The sequence below is a fragment of the Harpia harpyja genome, chromosome 2 (assembly GCF_026419915.1).
Source record: "Harpia harpyja isolate bHarHar1 chromosome 2, bHarHar1 primary haplotype, whole genome shotgun sequence".
Taxonomy (NCBI): domain Eukaryota; kingdom Metazoa; phylum Chordata; class Aves; order Accipitriformes; family Accipitridae; genus Harpia; species Harpia harpyja.
Window position 1 is genome coordinate 73,567,236 of NC_068941.1, and position 27,600 is coordinate 73,594,835.

Consider the following 27,600-nt stretch of genomic DNA (forward strand, 5'->3'; position numbering starts at 1 on the left):
GTGGCCACTGTACTCGGGCTGACTTGTCTCCCTTTGCAAGTGCTACTGAGGGGAAAAGCAAATGAGCCATTAGTGTCCTGCAGCCTCTTCCCAGTACATCCACCTGCAAATCCACAAAATTTTCAGCCCCTTTTGGCAGCAGAATAACCAGTTGGACTGAAACTAGGCAATCGCAAGTTCAATTATTTCCCTAATGATAATTGCATTTATTGCCAAGTTTCTTTGTAAAGATGTGTCATTTTACATACCTTTAAAAGAAGGACTTTTTGCTTGGACAATGTTCATGCCAACCACTTGTGTTACAAAGCTGTCATTTACTCCAGCACAGTTGCCTGTATTAAGTGTGCACCTCAGCTTTCAAAAACACAGATTTGCTTCTTAGCTTTTTACTACATAACCACTGATAAGAACAGTCATCTTTCTTAACTAATATGGCTGAGAACAACATATATATCTGGATGTCTGTGTTCAAGACAAAGACACAGGCTGTTTCACTTCCAGCCACCTACAAAGACAATGACTTCTCTGTATAAGATGGAGAGTGAGATAGCGAGAGTACAGTTTGCGGAGGATGCGCACTGTGACCTTTCTCTGCTTTCCTGGGTGGGTATTTGTAGAGTTTCATACGTTGAATGAATTTCTGAGTTATTTTTAGCAAATGGCTTATTTTCATGTTTAGTCTGAGGTTAAGTAGAATCTGAAACTGAATTAACAACGTTTGCCATGAGCAATTTTATTATAGATCTCGATTTTACAGTCAACATGTTATATTACAACAGAAGAGGTACAAAAGTGAGCATGAAGACAAACTCTTGACCTATAGTCAGCAATAACCTATTTGAAAGTATTGGTATGTGTCTGTGTTGATGCATCTAAGTAGTTACATAACAGAGTGCAAATAAAAATACATTTCACTTAATGTAAACATTATGGGTGAGGTCTTGGGTGTGGTCCAGCTATGCTTAGTGCAGGCCTGTGTATTACAGAAAAAAGGTTTATCTAGAAATGCTCGAAATTACACCAGCTTGTGCAGTTCCATAAGGATGCTTCACACTCTGGGTAGTCCCTAAAACATATGGCATTATAACCTTCTGCCTGTGGGATCATAGAAACCTCTGTCTGCCTAATGAATTGGCAATTGCTGGTTACACTGGCACTGCAACACCTAGGAGCATATCTGTAGCAAAGCCTGCTCTGTTCTCTTAGTGTCAATGGCACCGCGCAAAGGCACTACAGCCATGGCCACAAGCTGGCCTCAGATCTTTGTTTTGTTATGAACACTGCATTTGACTATGCATATGAGACCAGAAAAATAGATATCGAAGGAAATCAATGAAACCTGCTCTTTCACTGTACTACAGCAAGTCCGTGCTTGTGAATCATGCACTGTAAGGCATCACCTTTCACCTCAGAAACTGAGGTCAAGAGAGACTCCTTATTGTGGCAACCTTTTGATGTTTGTCTCTATTCCAGTGGATGGCCAAGCTGTGGCCTGAGGGACCTTTTATGAAAGTTGGAAGGCTTACACTTGCTGCTATATTAAGAATAAAATGTAATCTGAACTGCAGTGATGTTTCTAGTGGGATTTTAATGGGGCTGTCTGAGTCAGTCTTGCTATTTTCTCTCCCCAGCTACACACTCAACACATTCTTAGAGATGCTGGCAACCCTCTGAGCGGTTTCTGGTCTTTTCTTGGCTCAGCTCAGCCATTTCCCCACCAGCTGGGGTGTGGGATGCGATGCCCATTAAAAGGTAAGAACCGCTCTGCCTCTTCCATCGCTTGCTTTACCTGCTCAGAGGTGCCACAGTGCCTGGGAGGAACATGGTTTATACCATGTGCCACTGGGCAACTTTCCCCTCTGGGGGATGTTGCACTGCGATGCAGGGAGAGTGTAGCATGCTCCGGTCATTTCCCATCCAGCCTTCCAGTGGGGAGGAAGCCGAGTGCTGATTGGAACAAGTTCTGCCTCTGCTGGAAAGTCTCTTTCTTCTCTGTGCATGCCCCAGGGAATCCCTGCTCTGAGCCTCTGGGCACAAGGGGAGCTGTACAGGAGGGAGCAAAGCAGGACAAAGCATCTGCCTTCAACCACTGAACATGCCCCCAGCCCCTCTGAAATAGTATGTGTGTGTGCGTATGTGTACAGTAATCACACCTAAAGTATCATCTCCTGCTACTTGGCTGTTAGGATCACAGCAAGGATTTCTGGTTATGGACTCTGTACACACCACGCTACTATTTATCACTCTAAGCTATGTAGCCACATCTTTCCAGCTTTATACACAAACAATGGAATTCTTCAGTAGTGCAGAGGACTCCGTTTCATGGATTTGCCGTGGTGTTGGTGCAAAGTCTGCACTCTGTGTGGTCAGGGTTATATACACACTGAAGGAGCTGAACTGGCCTGTGGTAAGACACAAACCCAAACATTTAGTAACTACTTTGCAAGCACAACAGAATAACTCCACAGCTACTAAATGCAACGTGAAAGTCAAAGTGCATCCTACATCTGTGCTTATCAGTTCTTAGGATAATTTGGTTTTAGGTCTTGTTGCACAAAGATAACTTTGGTGTTTATAGGGGCTAGGGACAAGAGCAAATGAGTATGGAATAAAGTAGGGTGTGAACTCACAGCATGTCAGCTACGCTGTGATAACAAAAATAATTATGAAAAAGAAGTAAGGTCTCTTGCACGGAGTAGGGAGTTGCTGCCATGCTGGAAATTCACCATCTTGCTTGCTTACTCAGTGGTAACCCCTACTGCTACAACGTAAAGCTGTTGCTAACAATGTCAGGTATGATTAGATTTTTTGCTAGAAGTACATCCAGTGAATCTATTTTTTGAGTTACTTCTGGAAGACACTGCTGACATGGACAAAAGCAAGAGAAAATGATCAGCATCAACTGCTACGTGGCGTGAAAAGCCAGATGCTCAGCTGATACGGACCACACGATTCTGTTTGCGATGACTTCAGGGGAGTGAAGCTAACTTACATGGTCTATCCTGAAGAGTTTTACTGCACATGTAAATTGCTTGTTTTATTATTGGTCTGTATATAAAATAGTAAAATTAATTGTCTGTGTTGCTTTACACAGTTGTTTATGTATGTGTTAGTTGAGGTCTGACAAAACACCCTACTTGTTATTCTATTTTAAGAAGTGGGTTGTGAGCCACAGCAACGAGTGTGTCAACAACTCTTCATGATGTGTTACAGGTTTCTCCTTGCGCTGAGCCATGAGGGATCTAAGCTACTACATATTTCCCCTTCGTCCCTGGCCCCTTAGCTTATTTCATCATAGGCTGAAACAATCTGTACCTACTTACAGGTCCTGGGAGTATTGGTTAAAGGCTGCATTTACCCAAAGAGAAAGCGAGTACACGAGCATCACAATTTGGCAGATTTATGCACCACACCAGTGTTAATTTTTTCACAATGTGCAGAGCACCCATTTATCAGGTTCAGCAAATACCTAAACAGGAATATATTGCTCTGCTTTCAGGATTAAAGTCCTGTCACCAGATAAAGCATTTGTCTCCTTTGCAAATCAACTTTTCCTTATTTAAAACTAATGTAATGAACTCAGTAGTTTATAGAAATGTTTGTTTACTTTGGAAATGTTCTTTTCCAAGCATGAGTTCTTCGCTCTGAAAAGCTGTTCCTGACAGATAAGATATGAGTAATATTGAACCTTTGCTGCTTTTCTAATGTCACTAAAGAACACTTTTGCTGTGTGTGAAGGTCTCTGAACCCACACAGAGGGATAAAGGGCCTCAGGCTTTTGTATCTCCTCAGCAGGCAGATAGAGATTTCAGGCAAGTCAGAACTTGGGCTGCTGTTTCCCAGACTCCGGTTTTTCTCTCCTGACAATGCTGAATTATAGTAATTAATAATGCTTATCATGTCTCATGTCTCACTCTCTGACAAAGCAGCTGGACAGAAATTAAGCTCAAACTATAGCAAAGGAAGTACGGACCATCCTTGACATACTGTGTTATCTGCATGCAGCAGGGAGGAAAGCTGCCTATTTGGTTCTGATTTGTAGGTAAAAGCCCGGTCAGATGAAAATCTGTTGAAGGAGACTGGATTGCTCCTTCCCTGAAGGCAACTGAACATGCTCAATGGCAAGTGCAGGGCAGAGAGCAAGCCCCAGACCCAGCCAACACGAGGTCTGCAGCGCGAGAGAAGCCCCTGAGAAGCACACAGCCACATCGAAGGGAAGTGATGGCAGTAAGATGGGAGTCTGCTCCAGCTTGCTGTAAACCTATGTTAAGTCAAGAGGGAGATGCAATATTAGTTTTACATTAGCAAGTTGTCACCAATAAGAGCAGGTGATTACCTGTAATTGTCTTCACAGGTGATCTTAAAGTTTCGCTCTTCTAAGATGCTTGTTAACCTCTTTATGGAATGACCCAAGCAGGACTCACTGGAGAGAAAAGTCTTCCGTTACTTGTGTTCCTTGTGTGTACAAGAAGCTCAGCTAAATTCCACACTATGTCACTTTGCTTTATTTCAGGTAAGATTCTTTAAAAGCTTGTTTGCTAATGTGCTGTGAAGTACATCGGGTTTGTGGCGTTTTGGCTACCATTAGGCCTTTACTGGTAGAAACTATGTGATGTTCAGCTGTGCATCTTGCACAAGAACTTTGTGCAGGAAGATACCTGGGGGAAATAACTCGGTTCCATTCACAGTTCAATGTGCTTTAGAACTGCTCCAGAGCTGCTGGTGGCTTCCATCCACAGCAGCACAATATAAGGCTCGTTCAAATTTGTGGAGGGACAAAGGGATCAAGTCCTCTGTGTGATGAGAAAGGGCCAGTCATGAAAACCAGCAGCTAAGGCCCAGGTAGGACATAAGATAGGAGAAAGCAGATAGAAAACATGGGAGGAAGCAGGCTACAGGCACCTCCGAGCTGTTTGACTCGGTCTGTGGCTGCTGGTACTCTGTTTTGACAAGGGGCTGTTTCAACCACTTTTCCACTGGGAGGAGCCCTAACTTGTGTATTTTTTTCCATGGTTTCATGAAGCATGTAGCAATGTCATACCTTTGAGATCATTATCTCTATGCTTAGTTTGCTTGAAATGGCCCAAGGGGCCCCAAAACTGTAGTGAGAGGATTGACAAATGTCATAGACACAGACAGAGATACTGCAAAAGACTTGTTACCTCAGGATAAAAATAATGTCCTGGTCCAGAATATAGAACACACATCAGGGCAATAATACAATACTGGGGCAATTCCAGTTCCTAACATATGGTGTTAATGGAAAGCAGAGCCAACTCTTCTTTGTTCACTAGACTTGCCAGATGTTATCAGTGATTCAACATGGAATACAAATCAGAAGATAAAAGGAATACACATTATTGGAGCCATCCTCCCTCTTTCTCCTTGGGAGTAAATAGAAAATAAAAAGGAAACTGCTGTGAGCTTGGCACAGGAGGAGGATGTGTCAAGAAGGCTGGCAGGGCACCGGGTTGTTGAAGCTATTGAGGAGGAACATAATGGCTTTTCTGATGCTGGGAAATCATGGGAGAAAGGATCAAGTGCCATGTCTGGGGGAACTAATGTACAGATTACTCAATGTCCTTTTCTTCAGCAAACCTCTGTGCAATGGGCCACAAGAGTATGTCTGGCACACTGACCACAGGATAGATGCGTGCCTGTGAGCTGTGATAGATACGTCAGCTTGTGGGGCAAAGAGACACTTCTGGGTGTCTGGGCTAGGGCAGGGGTTGCAACACTGGAGCTGGTACTGTGTCAGACACTAAGGCTGCCTGAGCAAGGGTCTCTGCAGGGTCCACACTCATTCCCGAGTTGCACTGCATCATCACAGCCTGCTTCCTGACCCACAGCACCAAAGCTGCTGCCCCTGTCATGAGGGGTCCTTAGGAATGGGAGAAACCATGGCAGTGCGTTATAACCATATGAACCACAGAACCGGCTCTGAAGATAGGGGTCAAAGGCACTGAGCCTCATGCTCAGTGCTTGAAATGTGATAGATCTGAAAATGAATCTGATTGGGATGAAAAAGGTCACTCAGAAAGGCTCAGATGTGATTTGAGGTCACTGTTCTGGTATCAGTAAGTCCATGGTAAGCATTTAAACTACAGATTTGTTATTAAAAATCACAGAATCATTTAGGTTGGAAGGGACTGCTTGAGATCATCTAGCCCAACCAATATCAGCTAGAGTAGGTTGCCCAGGACCCAACTGGGTTTTGAGTATGTCCACAGATGGAGACTCCACAACCTCTCTGGGAAACCTGTTCCAGCATCTGAAATTATTTTATCAAAAATGGTTCTGCTCAGCATAATTATACTGTTCCTGTGGACAAATGTATTTTCCAGCTGTTCACCCTTGCAAACACAGCCTGCTCTGTGACTTCAGTGCTGCTCCCATAATAAAGGTCTGTAGAGCTCAGTGGGGTTGGAAAGAATTTAAAGGTCATGGGACCTCTTGAAAGCAAAGAAAATGTCATTGTGTCTTAGCTATAACCGTTCAGCAGCACCTATGAAAAATACTGAAGAAAACAACAGTACAAATGTTATTCTTTCCAGTAAAGTAAGCAGCTAGGAGAGTGAACGTAGAGCAGGTTTCATGAGTGGGTTTAAGACAGTGTCACAGTTAGACAGTCACTCGTCAGAACTGAGCTGTGCCGTCTGCCTTCTACACACTGCTTGTCATTTCGTACCAGTGTGACTTACCTTTGAGGTCCACCAATGTCATGCATAACCCAAATGTGTACTGCAGAGACTTTATCTGGATTTAGGTTAAAGATCTCAATACTTCCAAAGATGCTGTAAGAATGGGACATGAAAAAGCAAAACATTCTTGATTATCCAAGAAAGACATACAGAGTACGTTCCCCAAATACTAGTGTTAGGGCTGCTGTTATTCTCAGTGAAAGAACATTATCTTGCCAATGGATTTTCATAGACCATTTAATTGTCTTACGGTAAAATATTTTCTCATCATTCTTATTTCACTTTCAGGAGAACTTTTGAAACTGTCTGCAGACTGCAACAAGGTGAAGTTTTTCCATCCTTAGTGCCTTTTCTCCTGTTAGGTTTATTGGCTACTGATTTGGTTTGGTGCAAGGGAAATGAACATGGCTATTCCCCTGACCAGCATATTCTTCACCTTTCAATACTATTCAAGACTGCACTTCCAGCCAGGTAACCCGAGGAATAACAGTCTGGAGGGCTAAAATCTAGTCAGCTCCATGAACAGTTAGAAATGCGTCATTCATGTGTAATGAATAAATAAACTCTAATAATAAAGTTACTTTGTGTAGTAAGAGCATACTGGATACCCCACCCGCATACCCTCTGAAGGATTTCAATTATAGTCACTGTATAGAAGGAGTTAAGTGAATCAGCTCTACAACAGCCAGTGGTTTCGACCTCTATATGAGTTTACCAAGATCCATTCTGCACTGGGACTCACTGGCAAAGACATGTTCACCAGCATGCAGGCCCCACAGAGACATGAATGGTAGCATGCTGAGTAAATACCTGCTGCTTCTGAAAGCTCCAGCTTCTATGGATCCATTGAGCATCACTTGAACCACACCACATGCTGCTTCTGCAAACTGAACAAAACAAATGGACATTTTACTCTGACACTACGTGCAGCGCCATGTCAGATTCAGGGCTACTACAAATTACTGTAACTTCTTCGATGTCATCAGAACTGACCTACACAAGTAGAAGAGCTGGCCAATATTTTTGCAGAACACGTCAGTGCAAAAAATAAAAGCCTCTAAAGGCTATGGCAAAACTGTGATAAAGCTGCATTAGCTAGTTATGAATTTGCACTCTGAGGTTGCATGGGATTAGTATAGCAACTTTGCTGTCACTGCTGTTTTCAGTATTTATAGGGCTTTCCAGAGCCCCAGCACCTACAGCTCTGATGGGGCTGTAGTAATGTGGAAAAATCCTCAGACTTCTTTAACTCAGGCAGCGAGGATGAGCCAGAACAGAGGTACTGCTAGTTTAAGGACATGCAAACTATCGTGTATTCGTTACTTTGTGACTCATGCTCTGTGTTGTTTGGTGGCTTAGGATTTTTCTCCCCAGTCGTTTTAGTAAAACTCATCACCAAGATTTGTTTGATTTAATTTTTAAATTACTGGATCATGTAATCACTGCTCTTTTATTCTTTAAAACTTATGTCCAAATATTCAAAGATTACTAAGGTTACAACATAAAGTACCCACTCTAGATATATAATCCATTGGTAAGACAAAATTTTTTTAAAAAGCTTGACACAGGTGACTGTACTCATCAAATCTTCCAAGTCCTCTCACATCTAAATGATGTGGCTCAAACTCAGACCTCAAGAGCTGTGAAGTTCCAGGGCATTTTCATTATATATAACTTTCTAATGTAATAAGCATGAATTTTAGTAGATCTTAAATTTATTTGGACTAGAAAGCCTACAATCAAGCAAGCCTGACTCTATGGTGGTTTATCCCTCTCAGGCTCTGGAACTGAGGGGATTAACAAGAACATAGAAACTGTTTTGAGCTTGGAAAACTTATGTACACTAGTTTACCCCCAAACAATTTTTTTTTAACAGTGAGTAGACTTTTTCTTATGTACATGAGAGCTGAAGTGTACAGGAATGCTTGTTTTCCACCTGGGCAGTCATCTACTAATAGTCATATCAAGGGTGAAGTCTTGAGAGACATGTAAAATTAAACTGATACAGGAGAGTGGTTTTTTTCTGTAAAGTGCTGACTCAACAAGGCCAGGCTAACTGCTTAACTCAGACTTGCAGGGCCTCATTCATGTGATGGGAGTTTGCATGTGCATACTGGTGGCTACGTCATAGGAACCTTGCCAGATACCGTTGTGGGAGGATGTACTCTTCAGGTTTATGCCGGGAAGGTGCAAGGGGATTCTCAGCTCCATGGAAAATTTCTCTGCCAATTTGGGCACTGCTCTCAACATTAACATGCTAGAATGTATTTTATTTTAGCAATTTCAGTCCTGTGATTTAATTAAGGTGGTGATTATTATTATTGTAAGTATTATTTGCAAAGCTCTAGCTGTCTGCTGAGTGTTGTTCTAGACGCTGGCACACAGTCTCTGTCCACCAATAAGAATGCCCAAACTACAGTGGCATGAAATATTGCACATAAAATATGGGACCTTGGAAATACAAATTTCCAGCGCCATGATTTTTAGCACCTGAAACTAAAGCTCATGTGAAGTTTTACTATTCCATGTTTTAAGTCCAATCTGAAAACTCACATTTTTGGCAGTGTCAGAAACTTAGTGCCTTTCAACATGCTTGGATTCGGGGAGATTTATTCTAGATCTTACCATCTTGGATGCCATTTTCCAGAACACAGAGCTAGGGTTGCTCTCACATTCACTTCGTTTTGGACAAGATTCATAGTTGATTCCTGAGAAGAAATATGTTTATAGAACAGCTAAGGTTAGAATGAATATTGTTGCAATGTTTATATGGCTTTGAGAGCTGATTAACGATGGCAAAAAGATGAGCGCCCTACCAAAGCAAGAAGGCTACATGAGGAAAGGGCTCTAAGAGGAAAAAGAATTTGCATGTGTTCAAAGGCCTTCCTCTTTGCTCACACAGGTTTCAGGGAGGCAGCTGCAGGCCCTGCATGCAAATAATTCTCAGAAAACTGAGAAGGGAAAACACGCAGGCCTAAATGTGGGAAACAGGTTGGCTCTTGACAAATACTGTCCGATTGCACAGAAAAACTAACCTTTGCCCAAAATTTTCAGTAATTCCAGCCCAGTTTAGAGGTTGCTAACCTTAAGCACCAACCCAGGAGTCATGAGGGCAGCAATAACCCCAGGGTACCTACACGCTGCCCCTGCCGCTTTGACCGGCCTATGGCCAGGACCTTTTTGAATGGCATTCTTGTTTTGCAGTGTGTCCCATAGAAGTCACAGGAAGGAAGCGAGTAATCTAGATAAAGAGGTCTAGATGTGACCATTAGTCCAAGCAGCAACTTGGTGTTTTAATAACAGCCAAAGCTGTGTTTTTTTAAATTAACCTGGGAACTAAGTATTATTTTCAGTCTTCCATAACATGGGACAGAAATACAGTTAAGGTTTTAAACTAAATTACAAGAAAAGACTATGTGAAAAGGATTGTGTTTAGGTCTAGATATATAAGAGAAAAGAATAATCTGGAATTCCACTGTTCATATTTGTTTTGCAAAAAATAGGACTTATTACCTGGGGCAGAAGGGTCTCCACACCATGAAACCCTATCAGCCATATAACCCAACAAGGTGTCCTCCAAGGTAAGGAAATTTTGATTGGATTTTGTATAACGATGAGCGAGGTCATTTGTCTTGCTCCAAAACAGTGACTGTGAAATAAGGTACAATGTCTAGTAAGTGTTACTTATACTAGAGCTGGTCAGGAAATTTTCCTGGAGAAAACCAAAAAGTTTTCATGATAATGAAGGAGTTTTAGTTTTTATTGAAATGCTGCAAGTTCACCTTAGTGGGTCAGTTCTTATTTCTGCAGCCCACACTTCCATTTCCAAAATCTTTTGGGGTGGTCATTTTTTGTGGAAATGGATGTGTTCAGCCTGTAAAGCATTTTGAAAGAAAGGTTTTGACTCGTTCTCATAGGATATATACTTAATTTGTTGTGTGATTTTGAACTGCGCATGGAAGAGCAGCTTTTCGGAAGCCGTGTCCCTCTGACAGCATGACAGCATGCTCCTTATGGAGAGCTGTATGCTCAGGGAACAGGGACATCTCTGTCACTTCACCAGGATGACCCCAGTACTGAGGTTTGAGGCAAGCCTCACACAGGGATGACTTCCAGAGACAGAATGAACAGGGTTACTGGGGTCCAAAGGTGATAACTGCGGGACTATTGCAGTAAGTGCAGGAGCAAAATATCCTCGTCGACTGCAGACCCTCACAATCATTATGGACAAGATCCCGTCACTCAGAGCACTCCACAGGCATGCCATCCCACAACAATCCTACTTAAGCAGCCCACCCTGCATTGTACTGTTACCTTGTTACAGGGTATAGGATGACTCGCTAACTCCATTAAAGGCTGATAATCTTCTGATGTAATATTACAGGGATCCTTGTAAATGAACGCATGTTTTAATGATTCCCATATTTTTAGGCAATCCTTATCTCTGCCAAAAGATTAAAACATAGTTAATTAGTATTTATGAGTATTTATGGCTGTGAAAGGATCTCCTTCTGTTATGGTCAAACACTATGGATCAGATTTTAGAAGAGTTCTAACTATGCTCAGGCACCAAAATATATTATCCATTACAAAAGCAGAATATCTTCAGCAAATTAAGTAAAACTGAGGAATGAGCAGTTCTAAAACATCTTTCTCTCTCTCCTGCATTTTAAATTACTGGTTACTGCAATATCTGAATGTCCTCTATGTTTTTGTCCCTTAAAAAGAACAGTGTTGATATCACATAACCAGAAGATCAAATTTCTTGATTATTCATACCGAATCATGAGAAGCAAATGTGGCAGACTATAACTTGTACATTTTAAAAATATGGCTGAAGGATTCTGCCTCCTCAGGTACAGTGAGCCAAAAATATGCCCACGTGTCTCCCTGCAGAGTGTTCAACCCTACAGAAATAATATCTATAATTTTATCTAAAACAAAAGCAGGGGTCTGGCTGTTTTGGACCTGATACTATTTTCATTTATGCACTAATTTGCAGCTATTGACTTTGGTGGAGCCACAGCTGATTTGCACATGTATAACCAAGATCCAGATCAGGTGCTTGGTCTCCAGCGGGTTTTTTCAGTCTCCTTCTGATCCTCCACCACATTACAGGTTCTGGCCCTTTTGCTCTCACTGGCATGAGTCAGAGGAATTCCACTGAATTTACGTGGGGGAAACTGCTTCATGCCACGACACAACCCTATCACCTCAGCCTACACTTGTTTCTTAAGACGCTGCTTCATCAGCCTAGGAAATAAAGCACCTCCCTGCTGACAGAAGCAGGGCTCCTTTCGTGCTGCCAAGAGGAAATCTGTTGCACAGTGCAGGCAAGCAACTGTATCTCTGCACTGAAGTAGTGCCATGCTCCCTGCCTGAGGCTGCAGCATACAACAACATTTGGGATGGCTCAGGACGTTTGCCTTCTTGTACTTGAGGTAATGAATGAAAACTTTGCGTTAAGATAATTCGTAATTATTGTCTGTCTAGTATGTGTTTTCAAGGCTGTCCCCCATGGGTGCCCTTTCCTTCTTCCTCATGCTCCCATAGTTTCAGACCCACGCAGAAAGCCTGCCCCTCTCATCACAGCAGTGACAGTAATGCAGTGATTCTGCATCCTTCTCTTCCCTATTTTATGTAAATTTAAAACCCTGACTGCATTATCCTGCTGTCTGCCTGTGTGAATGGAGCTATTCTGACTGTCTTTGACTCATCCACTCTTTCTTCACTGTTTGCGATCACCTCCCAGTGTGTTCCCACTAAAAGCCATTTGAAGAATGGACTTTGTTTTGTGTGAAGAAACCAATGCCTTCAGAGCACTATAAAAATAGCACTGATCAGTTAGTAAGGGACAGACACAGCTGCAGGCTTTGTTACTAGTTGCTACTCGGGTAACATGTAGGATGTGGAATTTTATTAGTCTTAAAAGTAGTCCTAAAAGGATTAAGAAAAACAGTAGTAATTCATTGAAGAGTTACAAACACTTTCAAGTTAATCTTCCCTACAGTTGTGTGATCTCATTCCAGCTACTGAACTTGATCACGATTTCTACTGAGTGTGCATTTGAGCATCAGAGGGGCAAACAGGAACGCAGAGAGTTGAGCTGTTTATATTACATGAGCCGCGTCTAAACTGCAGGACCCAGAGCCACTTGTCAGCTCCTGGCTGTTTCCTCAGTGTCTGGACATGAACTCTCTTCCTTCCCTTCCTAAGCCTTACAGAAAATAAAGACCACATGAGTAATAAATCTAACTTAGCATTATAGATGATATTGGTTATTGGGAGGTCATACCACCCTTGGTGGTTACTACAGGAGGTTTCCATGCCCCAGCTTCTTCCAGTCCTCCTCAGTGAAAGGTCTATGGTGGATATGTCCTCATCTCTCACTCCTGGGCCAGCCAAGTGCATCATGCTGCAGAGCTCTATCTGGGCTGCTGATATCCCACAGCCTGACCTTGCTGATTTAAAACGAGCTTGGGTATTGCCACTGGACAGTGCTGTCTGAAACACAGCCAGAGCCTGGGGGCAGGACAAGGCAGGTCAGCGTGGGGGGTCTCCGGCTGTCTGGCCAACTGGGGCAGTTCTGGCCACATGCCGAATTTAAATTCTTACCATGCCAGTCTGTTACAGGGGCAGCCCCAGCTGTGTTAGGGACCATACCTCTGGTTTATATGAACCAAATTTACCTCCAGGTAAGTAAAGACTAAAAACAGTGATGATTTTTTACTGGGCTATTGTCTTTTATCCAGGAGCCTAAAGGCACTTTCAGTTATGGTCACTGTAGAAGAAGACAAACTGCAGGTGCTCTAGGGAGCAGTTATTGCTTTGCTGTTGCACTGTCATGTCAGGGAATATTCACATGTTTTACTTAGCAGAATTTAACTTGGATGTATTAAATTTTCTCCTGGAGAATCCTGTCTCTAGCTGCAAACTGTGTAAGTAACCCACAGAGACCATCCTCCTAACTTCGGTACTTCATTTAGGGGTTGGGAAGTTGTAAATACCTCTCCCTGCCACATAGGATGACAACATCACCACACTGAATCAGCCAAAAGAGAAGGCTCCTGCTGATTAAGGGGCGACATTACAGAATAGGTTCCTGTCCCCTTTGCTTTGCATAGCCAACGGTATCATAAAGAGAATTTGTAGGGCTTGGCTGTAAGCACTGGTACATCTCACAGACATTTATATGGCTCACACTTTCTAATCTGTCAAATGATTTGCCCTACTAACAAGACTCTTTTTTTTAAGCTACTCCTGAAATCTGTTATATGTAACAGCGTTAACAGCTACAGGTGACAGCTGGTTACCTGGTCATTTATCCTTTCTAACTGCAAAGTTTTTAAGCTTGGTCTCAGAAGACAAAATATTTTTCAAAGAATCATAAGAAAAACCTGTTTTTTTAATTCCAAGCAGAGAGGTAAGTGATAGACACAGTACAAAGCATTTCTGCTGCTGGACTCAAGTCATGGCCATGAGAAGCATCAAGCAACAACCATCCAGGCGATTCATGATCCTGCCGAGCCAGCTTGATGAGTCACAAATTCAAAGCATCAGTTTTCTAGCATTTCAAGACACCAAGCTCAGCACTTGATGACGTGCATGGATGTCACTCATATCTGAAAGAAGAGTCTTTATCTGCAGTTCTGGCAGAGCTGAGCAAAACTATATGTTTAATGTCATAGAAGTGGTAGGGCTTAGCCTTCAAATGGCGAAAGCTCTCCTACAGCTGCTAAGTGGTGTGGTACTTTTAGTTGTACCACATGGAAGAGTGATAAGGCATGAAAATGAGCTTTTATAGAAACTAGGCAATGTCAGCATTGTTTTAGAAATCAAAATACAGATCTTCAATGTAAAAAAACACATACAAAAGCTAAATAATATTTCATTTTTGCTGTCCTTACCTATCAACATGTATATTTTTACAACTGAATAAAAATAATTCATTGATTTGCCATTAGAAAGCTTTTTCTCTGATATGAAATACAGGTTTTGCCTCACATCTCAAAGAGATTACCAGTCACATAGAACTATGATTTTGGTTGATATATGAAAAAATAAGCAGTGAGAAGACTTTAGGACTTGTTAATCCCAGCTCCAGGAAGATATGCCACTCCTTCCAGCCTCACTATTGAGGTAGACACTATTAATAAAGTTTCACCAGTCCCTTTTTCCAGCACAGCAAGAAAATATTTGTCTGGTGTGCAGCATTTAACTCACACTGAGCAGAGGTAAGGGCAGAGACCTGCTGTAGCTCTGCGCCTCCTGAAAACAATATGAAAAGTCTGCTGGCATTTGGTATGCTAAAAATTCCAGCAAGAACAGTTTCAGGTTGAAACAAGCACATCTACCTTGCCAAAAAATGCCTGAGAAGCAAACTGTCCTCTTAAGGCTGCTCCCAACTTCTTATTGGGAAGTTCTCAGTCACAGAACGGACTAATTTCATTTTCTTTCTTGGTTTACAAAAGAAAGGAAGGGTGCAAAGGAGATCACCAGTCTACTAGTTAATTAAGTTTATCTAATTAATTCAGATGCAGGAGTCCATGGTGAATATGCTTATGTACCACACTGCTCCAGGTCTCATGTGGTCTCCTTCTCTGTTTTTTGTTTGTATGTTTTGAGTTACATATTAATTCTGCATCGTATCTGCAAATGTCATATCTTTATGCATAATGGATTTCTTCCTTTGAGGCTAACTTTGTTTATGCTGATATATTTAAGGCCTTTTATTCTAGTACAGAATCTGAAATATTTAATCCAAATTTAGTGACATGTAAAATAAATATACTCTAATTTTATGTTTAATTTTTTCAATTTCTTTTTTTATGAATAGAGTTTGGGAAATGCTGGTAAATACGAAATAATAACTATCAGACTTAGAAGGAACACTGTGAAACCTGCTGTAAACTCAAGAACTGAACCTGCAACCCTTTCTCCGGAAAGCGAGGACTGCAGAACTTGCCTTATGACCTTTTGGAGACAGAGGCTATATCCTGCACTCACTACAGCATTGAATAAGGGCTGGGATACAAATAACCATTAAAACTACATTTCCTTATTAAATCCAAATGTTATATACGCTGCAAAGCATATCCTGCATTTGTCCTTACATTTGGGTAGAAGCTGCATTTTCCAATGAATTTGAGTATTTCTATGCATTTACCTTTTGTATGAATATCACATTAATCTATCAAACGGAAGCTAGGGCCAAGACTATTTCCATTAGCAGCTATCCTAGCAGCCAAACTTTAATGTGCATATTAGAAAAATGGGCAGCTTCTGCATCATTATCTCTTGCACATCAGTACACTGGTCTGGCTAACCTTGAAAGAGTATCCTTTCACTTAAAGGAATGGGATGACATTGAGCTACCTGGGAAATCACTATTAATATAGATCTTTTCTTTCTTTACTTTGTAATTTATTTTTTTTTCTTTAACTGGACATGATGGAGCAAATTCATCCGCAATTGAAATCGATTTAATTGGTATAATATCAAGGATAAGTTTCATTCCTGCTGATTTCAGTTACACCATGAACAATGTCTTGCTTTCAGTTCAGCACTGGACTGACACTGGATGCTAAAAACACCTTAAGAAGGGCAGTGTTTCCTTGGGCTGTGTTGCCTCTAGTTTTTTACTCAAAAATTTGAGAGGGATGCTTCAAGTATGGGACCCATTTTAAATTTACAAGTGAAAAATTACTTCCAGACTTTGCTCTGGAGAACTCAATTGACTCTGCCCATATTGTTCAAATCACTCTATCAGGCAGAGACACTTCCCTGGTGAGACATGGTCTCCCCTGCAATCAATAGCAGCTTTTCCAAGGTCCCGTATTTTCTTTCTAAAACATGACAACGGCTTCAGGCCACACTCAGATTTTAACTGTGGCTCTGTGGTGAGGCTCTGAAGATAGAGCTGGAAACAGTCCCCTGAGCCCTTTATGTAACTGGCCTTCGCAGGGATCAAACCCCACCAGCAGTTGCAATTTGTATAAGAAAATCCTTCTCATTTGCTACGACCATTAGCCAAAACAGTAATACACATATGCACCTAAGCATTCAGAAATCTGGCTCTTTAAAAAGCCAGTGAGAAGTCTGTGGTTATAGCAAAGCTCCTTAAAGTCGTAAGACCAGTTCACACTCTGCTGGGAGTCTAAGGCATCATCTTCACCTGTAAAAGCCCAGACGTTTCAGAAAGAGAATGCGTATCAAAGGATCTAAATGGTGTAGCAATATTTCTGCATCTAACAGACCCATCTTTGCCTGTGTGTCAGTTTATTTCCCTCTTTTAGGCAAACTGTGATGGCTGTAGAAAGTGGTGCAGTTTATGCATCCATATTCAATTTGTTTTTTCATGTGAGCTTACGAGTAGCTATGTCTTTATGTTGTCAAAAATTATGCAATGAACAATAACCTTTGCGCCTGTGTTGAAAGGCGTCCAGAATCCTTTTGCTACCTTTTTTGCCCTAAACAGTTCTGGTTTTTCTTCTGCCGTCCCTTCCCTTCTTCCAGCCTTGTCGTGTCTCACTGCTGCTTTGGAGCAGCTTTTTTCGGAGCGGCTGCCAAGCCCAGCCCAGGCAGCTGTGGTTGGGCTTCTCTACAGTCAACTTGAGCCGTGGGTGCCAGGAGCCAAACGCAAGGAGAACACTGCCATCACGCGGGAGAAGGGACTTCTCAGGAGCAGCAGCTGAGGTCAACCCCAAAGGTCTGCGGTTCTTCACGCCGGATGACGGCCTGACCCATCTCTCCAGACCGCTGAGTTGGAAAATGGGTACCTCCATACAATGGATCGGCTTCGTTCCTGTTACTCCAGCACCTCAAATCTCCCATCAGGTATCTTTGCACTAAAAGTTCCAACAGATGTGAATTAAGAAAGGTCAGCCAATATGCTGTCATCACTGAGGATCTGAGGAGATTACTGTCTGCTGCTTTTAGCATTAGGATAATAGAGGGGCAAAATTACCAACGGAAAGGATGAAGGAAAAAAATCATGGAAGAGCTGTCAATCTCAACGTCTTCAATGAGCACTAGCCACTCGCTACCCACTTAGTTTAATTATTGCAAAGTGTCTGCCACCATAACATTTATGGTAACTGACTGTTTTTCAATATGAGAATGATACACTTGATTTTTTTGGCAGCTTGATTTTGTAAGTATTGCTCTCTGTTAATTAAATAGTTCAAAAGCCAGTAAAGAAAGCACCAGATGAACTGACTGAGGATAAGAGCCAGCGATCCAAAACTCTGCCTCAGAGAAAGACGACTTCTGGAAAGGTTGCCTGTAGGCAGGGCAATTAAATTCCCCGCAGCAGAGGTGGGGGAGTCTGGAGGTCTGAAAAAAGAAGTACAAGGTGAGATTTCCACTGGGTGCACCTCAGGGCTTGTGTATGTTTGTGTACGAGGCATGACCTGGAACTAATGACGGCTCCTTGTCACACCGGTCCTTCACCTTTGGCAGGAATGAGAAGGTTTTAAGGGCAGGTGTACTTATGGCTTTGGTTTATAGCTCCTGGAGTATTTTATGTGAGTTGGGAATCAGTGCTCCGGACAACACTAAGCCTTATCACCCTTCCGGGAAGGGTTGAGCCAAGAGGTAGCAGCTATAAACCAATGAAGAGTTCATCTACATAAGCAGATTTTTTTTTTTGTTGTTGGCTGGATTTCAGCTTTCCTGGGTGAAAAAACAAGCTGCTTAAGCAGATGGTATTTTCAGCGATGCCCTATAAGTGGGACGCAGCCTCTAGAAGGGCAGAAGTCTCACCTAGACTGCATTTTGACAGAGGATCATAGTTGCTCTACAGTTTAAGCTTCCAAGTGAGGGCCATGTCATCAACAGATGAGAGGGAACAAATTTAAGCTGGCACCTTACTCCTTGATTAGTGTATTTTTAGTATTGTTTTATTTTTAATATTAAACTCGGAAAAACATTTCTGTAAGAATGATCTAAATAAAAGTATGTTATAGCAGGGAAACACTCAATGGCTTAACGCAGCTGCATATTTTTTTTCCCCATAACATGAATTTGCAGTACATTGGGGTTTTTTTATAGAACTAAAACTGCTGGGATGTGGCATAAATGCAGTAAGTCAGGAGAAGTCCTTTCTTCAAGGGTGACGTGTGTCAGCAGGACAAGGACAAGGGAACAGATCGGACATTTAGTACAACTGTGAGTGAGCTCCTTGCTAATACCTTACTTTGGTGTCATCACCTGGGAAGATGGACTGCATCTTTAGCATCTGTTCTTACCCTTGGACACTTGAGGGAGATTTTCATTTGACCTGAGAGGGAAAAAGGATCTATTCCTCCTATCCCTATGGATAAGCAGAGTTATATTTCCCCACGGTGCTCTGAGGTGTTAAACAGTTCTCAAGTTTTAACCATACCTTAGCAATGACAGATGAACAATAACGCCTCTGAGCATGGCTGCTTTCACTGACATCTTTACAGATGTGTCCTGGTTTCAGCTGGGATAGAGTTAACTGTCTTCCTAGTAGCTGGTACAGTGCTATGTTTTGAGTTCAGTATGCGAAGAATGTTGATAACACTGATGTCTTCAGTTGTTGCTCAGTAGTGTTTAGACTAATGTCAAGGATTTTTCAGCTTCTCATGCCCAGCCAGCAAGAAAGCTGGAGGGGCACAAGAAGTTGGCGCAGGACACAGCCAGGGCACCTGACCCAAAGTGGCCAACGGGGTATTCCATACCATGTGACGTCCCATCTAGTATAGGAACGGGGAAGTGGGGGCGGGGAATCGCCGCTCGGGGACTGGCTGGGTGTCGGTCGGCGGGTGGTGAGCAATTGCACTGCACATCATTTGTACATTCCAATCCTTTCATTATTGCTGTTGTCATTTTATTAGTGTTATCATTATCATTATTAGTTTCTTCTTTTCTGTTCTATTAAACCGTTCTTATCTCAACCCACGGGTTTTGCTTCTTTTCCCGATTTTCTCCCCCATCCCACTGGGTGGGGCGGGAGTGAGTGAGCGGCTGCGTGGTGTTTAGTTGCTGGCTGGGGTTAAACCACGACAAGATGTTACAGGAGAACTGAAGCAGGGAGAGGTGGGAGGGAACAGGATTCCTCCTTTCAGCAACAACAAGCTCTTAGATTGGCTCATCTAAACATTTAATAATTTCAGTCCTAGGGTGGTGCTATAATTTAGACAGCCACCAACCATTGCTCAGTATAACCAATTCTATAAAATCAATAAACAAGAGAGAAGGCAAAGAACGGACAGCTAACTGACTATCCATGACTAAATAGCTGCATAAAGTTGCAGTAGAAAACTAAGTTGAACAGTATTTCATCAACAATTACTTCTGATTAATGTGTAGAAGGCCAGTGCAGACAGAATGATATTCTCTCTGGTATCTGGGATTAAAACCAAAGGAGACTTTCACTGCAAGGAAATTTTAATATATGATGGTGGGATAATCGTGATGCAATATGTGTAGGCTGACCCAAATGTGAAAAATTCTTTGAAATCCTACGGAATCTTGCAGTAAGAACCATTAAATATCTAACCACTGTTAAATAAATGTAAGAAGTTTGAGTATATGAAGAATATATAGTCATTTAATAACAATTTTTATTTGATTATAACTCAATATAGACAACAGACAGATGAGTTGACATATGGCTGCCAAACCGAGAGATAAATTCTGATCTCAACAGCATATCTGTACCTCAGAAGTACATCGATGTTGGCCATGGAAAAAAGACAATGCATCTTTTGACACCTCCTCCTTATATTTGCAGGACACTCTCAGACTTTGGGTTGCTGTTGTCAGTGGAGTTACAGCCTGGGAGGATAAGTTTTCTGCGCAGAACTGAGTATGAGCTTTGCACAGAATTGAATGGCCTTTCATAGTCTAGCATTGATGTTTATACTCCAGAAGAGCAGAAGTAAATATGTTGGCGATTAATTACCTCAAGAACAAATAAATGACAGCTACCCACTGCCATATGAACTTGTCTCTTGCTAATGAGAAAATTATTTCTTTCTAATGAACTGCCTCTAGAAAGAGATGAGAAAAACCCCAGATGGAGCTCTATCTTATAGCCCAGAATAGTTATGGAAACTAGCCTTAAACAGCACAAGGACTCATTTGAAGGCCCTACCTCTACATCCTAAAGTGCTAATAACTATCTGTGCCTACTAAATGTTATACTCCAGTTCCCCGTTAAAGCTCAGTAGAGCATATTTCAGTGGAAGTGTACCTCTGAGAAAGACTCAATTGTTAATGTTTATAATGATTATATCTTAGTTACCAAGAAATTACAGGAATTGGCACATGAAATAATAGGGAGGAAAATACTAAGAGCGTACACTGACGCATTGTAACAAATGTTCTGACTTGAGCATTTTAATAAGCAGTGTGTTATTATGATGATACAGTGCCCATCTTAATACCAAGAAACAAACCAAAAATAAGAACAGATATCACCACTGCCACTACAGATAAGCCAAAAGGTTTATGCATCACTGTTTGTCCTAGTTACCCAGTAACCTAGCTATCCAATGGACCTCTTGCAAGCCTAAAAGCATCTTCTAAGAAATGGAAGAATAAGAAGGTACCTCTGGAGATCATCTCATCCAACCCCCAGCTCAGAGCAGGTTGCTCAGGGCCATGTCCAGTCAGGTTTTGAATGTCTCCAAGGATGGAGCCACCACAAAGTCGCTGGGCAACCTGTTCCACTCTTTGATCACCCTCACAGTAACAAAAGGTGGGTTTTTTCTTATGTTTAAATTGAATTTCCTGTATTTTAATCAGTGCCCCTTGCCTCCTGTCCTGCAACTGGACACCACTGAGAAAAGCCTGGCTCCCTCTTCTTTACTTCCCCCCCCCCCCCCCCCCAGGTATTTATACACACTGGTAAGATCCCCCTGAGCCTTCTCTTCTCCAGGCTGAACAGCCCCAGCTGTCTCAGCCTCTCCCTGTATGTCAGACACTTCAGTCACCTTTGTGGCCCTTCACTAGATGTGCTCCAAGTATGTCCATGACTCCCTTGTACTGGGGGGCTCAGAACTGGACCCAGCACTCCAGATGTGTCTCACCAGTGCTGAGCAGAGGGGAAGGATCACCTCCCTCCACCTGCTGCCAACACCTCTCCTTGTCCAGCCCAAGATACCACTGCCCTTTGCTGCAAGGGCACATTGGTGGCCCACGGTCAGTTTGTTCACTAGGACCCCATGACTTTTTCCGCAGATAGATAGTGCAAATAAAGCCATTTGTTTGCTCTGGAACCACAAGAAATGGTGTAACAATTCCTTTTTTTTTTTAGAAAGTGTACCTAAAAGAAAAGAAAAAAAAGCTAAATCCTTTGCAGTTTGATGTATATTAAATTGAGAAGCTTTAGAATTCTGCAGTGCACTCTAATAGGGGTGCGAATGCATTATGATTTGGTAGTAGCACCATACTCTTCTGAAGACTGTGATTCAGTAAAAGCTTGTCTTATGTAAGGCATTTTTTCCTCATGAAAACACAAATCTCAGGTAAGTTTGAATATAATGTCATGGTTATATAAAATAAAGCAAAGGTTTTTGTGACACTGAATCAAATCATGGCTGTTGTTTAGTGCTCTGCCTGATGTGAAAGTGTTAACAATCAGTGAACGGATTCAAGGAAATTAAATTAAAAATGCCTAGCAAAGCATGAAGGCAAAATGCAAAAGTAAGCATACAACAACAAACCCCAGATTTCTTTCTGGAAGAAATTATGCTGTAAGTGCAATAGTATCTCACACAATATCATGGTTCCATATGTTCTTTTTGACAAAACATATCTCCATCTCCACAGGCTGCAAAGGAATGGAAAGACAAAATGCACTCATGATCATGAATTCAGGAGACAAAAGCTCTCCTGAACGTGCACCAACTTTTACTAAATTTAATGGAACTAGAGACTGTTAAAATTTGTTATACAGGAATTTGCCTCTAACTATAGAAACAACATTAGTTGGTCTAATTGTATTTAAGGGGAAAATCTATGTTTGTCCACACAACATTACATGAAAAATTTATTGAAGAAGTTCTATGCTTTGCATCTTCATCACCGGGTTTTTGCACTGCTTAGTCAGACACAGTAGGATTGCTGGGCCTGAAAGTCACATACGTTACTGAAATGGCTCCCTGTCTGCATCCTTGGTGCTCTCTCACTGGCAGAGGTTAGACAAAAAATAAGCTCGCTCGACTTCAGCCATTTTTAAATAGCAGGTCTTTGCAAGCTTGCCTTAGCTTGGGTGAATCAGACTGAGAAGTGACTGCAGATCTGAGGGCGGAGTCGTCATTACCTGGGAATGAAAAATCTCCTGAGCCACGAATGTAAGATGAGTTTATTTCTAGATTGAAAAAAAAGCATTGTTTGTATTTTGGGGATCAGCAACTATGACCTTTTAGATAACGCGCCTTCTCCCCTCCTTTCCCAGGTCACAAAGTGCCGATCGTATCTGACCTCACCCTGCCAATTCAAACACGGTGAAGAGGGAAACTAAACCAGTTACCTTCGTACCAGCAAGTTTCGTGCTACATCTGTTGCCACCTGTTCCTCCCCAGCAGGCATCAAGGTGCAAACCCTTCATAAACAGCATCCTCCGAGCGACGGGTAAGTCAGCGGCTCCTCGCCCCAGCGCTGCTCTTCTGAATGATCCGGCGCTGACCGGGCCCTGCACAAGCCTGGGGCTGGTGAGCAGGCAGCTCCGTGCACCCCACCGCCCTTCCCTCCTCTGGTTATACCGGGGATAAAGTCTTGTAAACTGAAATTTGCGTTGCGGGAGACCCGGAGTATGAGCATTGCGAGTGTTTTGTTAGCCACAAGAGGGTGTCCGCATCACTGGGAAAGAGGAGACGGAGGAATTTGAGGCCAAATCCTTTCTTCAGACCAAATTGCCTTCGGGCTTTATTCAGACAAAACTACAACACAAACCAATGGCCATGGTTGATGAGCACGGGATTTTTGCAAGACTAGTGAAAGCAGAACTTGCAGCTTTTGTTAATGTTGAAAAAAAAGACAAGGCTACTGAGCCGTGACAAACTATCCCTTTAGCTCTGTCATCTGGCAGCAGCCAGTTTTCCAGGGAAGGCATAAAGGAATACTGCTCTTTAATGTCAGTATCTAGCTGTGCAACTCTGTGTGCGGGGAACAAAACCCCTAAAGCCTGCTGCTATACCATTCACATTTTTTCCTAAAAAAAAATGGGGCTAATGTTGAAAATGCATTATTTAAGCATTTGGTATTCCCTGCCTCTTTCTGCTGAAGTTTGGCACAACAACAGTTCTACACAGGAGGACTAACTGAGGAAACTGTATGTGTACAAATGATAAGAGTCATCCAGCCAGCAGGAGAAATAAAACCGAGGATTGTATTGCACGCAGGCAGTTAAACAAAATTATCACCAGCAGGTGCTTTATACAGTACCTGAGAATTGTTCTTTAGCGAGCAAATTCAATTCAGCACCTGAACATTTCGATGATTCTGAAGAATAAGCAAATCAACAGGATAAAATCTGATTGCATGAGCTGCTCACAAAACTCAACTGCAGACAGCAGCAGTCTTTCCAGTGACCTCATTGGGCTTGGGTTCAGCCCACAGATCGTATCGGAAAAGAGAAGCGCGTGACCAGGGTGTGCTGACTGTGTACGGTGTCCGGGGGTCCAGTAAGGTGAGGGAGAGTTCAAGGAAGTATCCTCTAGGATTAAAGCAGCCGTGATGGTGAAGGTGTACACTAGCATGTCCGTGGCCTTCTCACATGATTTATGGCATGCAGTTGCAAAAGCAGAGCTAAATGGGAGATGTAGATTTGTGGCCCCTGTTAAATCCATCTGTGATATCTAGAAACGTTATAAAGTCCATATTCATATGGCAACAATCCCCCTTTTTTCCAAAACCAGACAGCTAGGGCACTCCAAAATGGAGTAAATAGTCACACTAACTACTGCAGTAGAACAGATTGCTATTTTAAAAAAAAAATGAAAATATTGTCAAAGATGGAACTTAGTGGCTCTGATATAAAAAGGGAAAAATATGAGGAAATGTCCATGAGTTTACTAAAAGCAGAGCTTTTTAAACAAATGCATATGTTGGTATAAGATTAAAAGGGCAAAACCAGACTATGGACAAATTTATGAAGAAATTAGAAGATTCCTAACCAAGGCAGCGAGGTTCCCATGGTGGGAGTAGCGGCAACAAAAGTCCTAACTGAGTATAGGACAGAGCTTGCTCAGCTCATAAGCCTGCCTGAGTTTCTGCAGTTCCCTGTTCCTGCTCCTTTTCTTTGATTAAGTGCACCAAAGATCTCACGCGCTGCGAGATCCAAGGCCTACACTAATGATGAAAGAGCATGGGATGAAAAATACAGGGCTCCCTGATGTGTCCTATAGGTACTCGCCTTATTGTCAGAAAGTACCAGCAACAGAAGCGGTTGGTTACACGGCAAACTGCACTGAGCTCTGCAGGATCAGAAACGAGGAATCTCAGGTTGGATTCCCAGAAAAGCACCTACATTTAATTCTCTGTTCGGGAACCTCCTGAACATTTCAGGCGTACGTAAACTAGCGTATTTTTCTGTTTAACAGTGCTCTCTGTCTCGGATAAATTTGTCTCTTAAATAAAATAAAACAAAAAAGGGTCCTACTATACAGAAGTCATTTCATCTGAAAGAAAGTGAGCTCACAGCCAGGAAGCTATTAAACACTGTTGGATTAAGAATAGCACAAAATGTTATGCCTTGTAAAAACAACCTTTTTAGAAAGCTTATGATCATGGCTTAGTGATTTTTTTTAAAAAGTGTCCTTGAAAGAATTGCTTAAACAAATGATTCCCAGGTCAGGTTCAGACTGTGTTGTGAATGAAAACATACGAGACATTGGCTGGAAACTTACTCACACAAAAGTGTTTTTTACATTTTCAGCACCCCAATTTGAATGGAACAAGCAAAAGTAATACAGGCTATTAGGCTTCAAAATAATTTCAGATTTAAATATTGAGTGTATACTTCTTTAATAAATTGATGCGTGCTTTTAGAAACATGTGCATGATTTTGCAAAAGCTTCCGGCGCTTTTTAATTTTATTTGTAAGAGAAACCCCCTTCCCTTCACTAAACCAACCTAGGTGTTTAATGTAAAGCATGCACTTAAATCTCTGCATGCTCAGGCCATGATTTTCCACACGCCCATTTCCCTTCCAATGCTGCAAATCAGCTTTTCCATGCAGCACCGGACATCTGAGGCCAAGAGAAGTCCAAATGCAAGCAAACTGTGTACAGCTTTGTTTTTATCAGCTCAATTTAATGAAAACAAGAGGTGGCAATCATCTTTTTGGAGACAAGACCACAACGGTTCTTGTCACCTGGCCGAGGTGTGGGGCAGCCCCAGGGCGCTCAGCCCAGGGTCGTGGAAATGTCTGCCAGAGCCTTACCGGGGACACAGAATAGAGTGGCTGGTGCCACAGAAGTGATGGCTGGGTCCCTGCTGAGAGACCCTGCCTGCCCTGGATCCCGTCCTGAGGGGCTGAGTGTCCCCAGTACCTGCAGGGGACCCAAGGCGCTCCTTATTTCATACTCTGCCTTTCCCTGCAGCAAAGGGGATCAGAAAATCAGTTCTCAGCCCTCATACGCTACTGCAGACCTGGGCCCAGGGAATCTTCTTCTGCAGCAGAGGACGGTGGGCTGCTCGGGGTGTTACACTACCTGCTGCCATGGCCTGAGCAGGGACCACCACTGGGTGAAGTTTTTGCCTGGGACTGCCATGCTGGCACTGCGATCCATCTGTACTTCTCCGCGCAAGCTGCCTGTGTTCATTGCAACGTCTTACCCACAGGCTAAAAACCTCGGTTTTGGATAACCCCAAGGTATTTCTCAACGCTTTTCTAACATCTTTGCCCATCCTACAAATCTGTGCCGAACCTTCTCCTTTTCCTCCCTCCTGTGTAGTTCTGGTTACGCGAATGCAGCGTCACACGTTACGGGATTTTCGGTAGATTGGCTTTATGGTGAATTGCCTTCACCTCCACGCACTCAAACCTGCTAGAATCCAGCGTTTATTTTAGCTGGCTTTAAGGAAGTTGCGGAATGCATTTGTGATTGATTGAGTTTTGACCTAGGATTAGTACTACTTACATTGGTTCTGCAGGTGGTTTCCTTAAAAAGCCACCACTCGGGCACGGACAGTGGCTGTCTGAGTTTGTGCCTTTTGCTGCAAACCAGGGGTCTTACTCCGCCGATTCCTCTCTGCCGCTGCAAACCTAGTGGACGCGGCCGGGTGGAGGCGAGAGCCGGCGCTCTTCCGCTCGCTTTACACACCTGATGCGCGACCGAGACCACTACTCACCCCAGCTCAGGGTACCGCGCCATGACGTAGCTGTAGCATCTTCCCAGGATGACTTCTTGCAGGTTCTTAGTGGTCCCTCTGTCCTTCCACTTCAGCATTTTCGGAGCGACCTCTCCTCGCTCGCCGTGAGTCAGGACAGAGGCCAGCACGACGGCGAGGACGAGGGCGGCCAGCAGGACCACGATCCCCACCAGAAGGACGGTGCGCTGCCGCGTCCGGGCAGAGCCCTGCTGGAAGGGCATCCTGCGAGGCCTCGCCTTCTGAAGAGCGGCGACAACTGCTCTCCCAGCGCCCCGGCAAAACAGCCTGCTCGCCTCTCACCGGGCGCCTCCCCCTCCCCGCCCCGCGCCCAGCCCCGCCGGCCGCACCGGAGGCCGGGCTGCCCGCCCCGGGGTCACCGACACCCCCCCCCCCCCGCCCGCCCCGGGGTCACCGACACCCCCCCCGGGGTTACCGACACCCCTCCCTGCCCGCCCCGGGGTCACCGGCCGCCCCCGCTGCGGTGGGGGCTCCCGCCGGGGCGGGAGAGCGCGGCTGGTGCCGGGCGACGGGGGGGCCGGGGGCCGGGGGC

The 27,600-nt window shown here is 43.1% G+C and overlaps 1 protein-coding gene across 1 annotated transcript; it reads right to left on the reverse strand.

Annotated features, from left to right (window-relative positions):
* Window positions 1-708: 708 nt before the first annotated feature.
* On the reverse strand, window positions 709-27,329 carry LOC128138837 (ADP-ribosyl cyclase/cyclic ADP-ribose hydrolase 1-like). The gene is made up of 8 exons (XM_052780441.1): window positions 27,030-27,329; window positions 11,016-11,145; window positions 10,215-10,350; window positions 9,327-9,409; window positions 7,512-7,588; window positions 6,702-6,794; window positions 4,337-4,423; window positions 709-2,402 (listed from the first exon to the last, which is right to left on the reverse strand). The coding sequence occupies exons 1-8, from the start codon at window positions 27,269-27,271 to the stop codon at window positions 2,321-2,323; spliced, it is 930 nt and encodes a 309-aa protein (XP_052636401.1). The 5' UTR covers window positions 27,272-27,329; the 3' UTR covers window positions 709-2,320.
* Window positions 27,330-27,600: the final 271 nt, after the last annotated feature.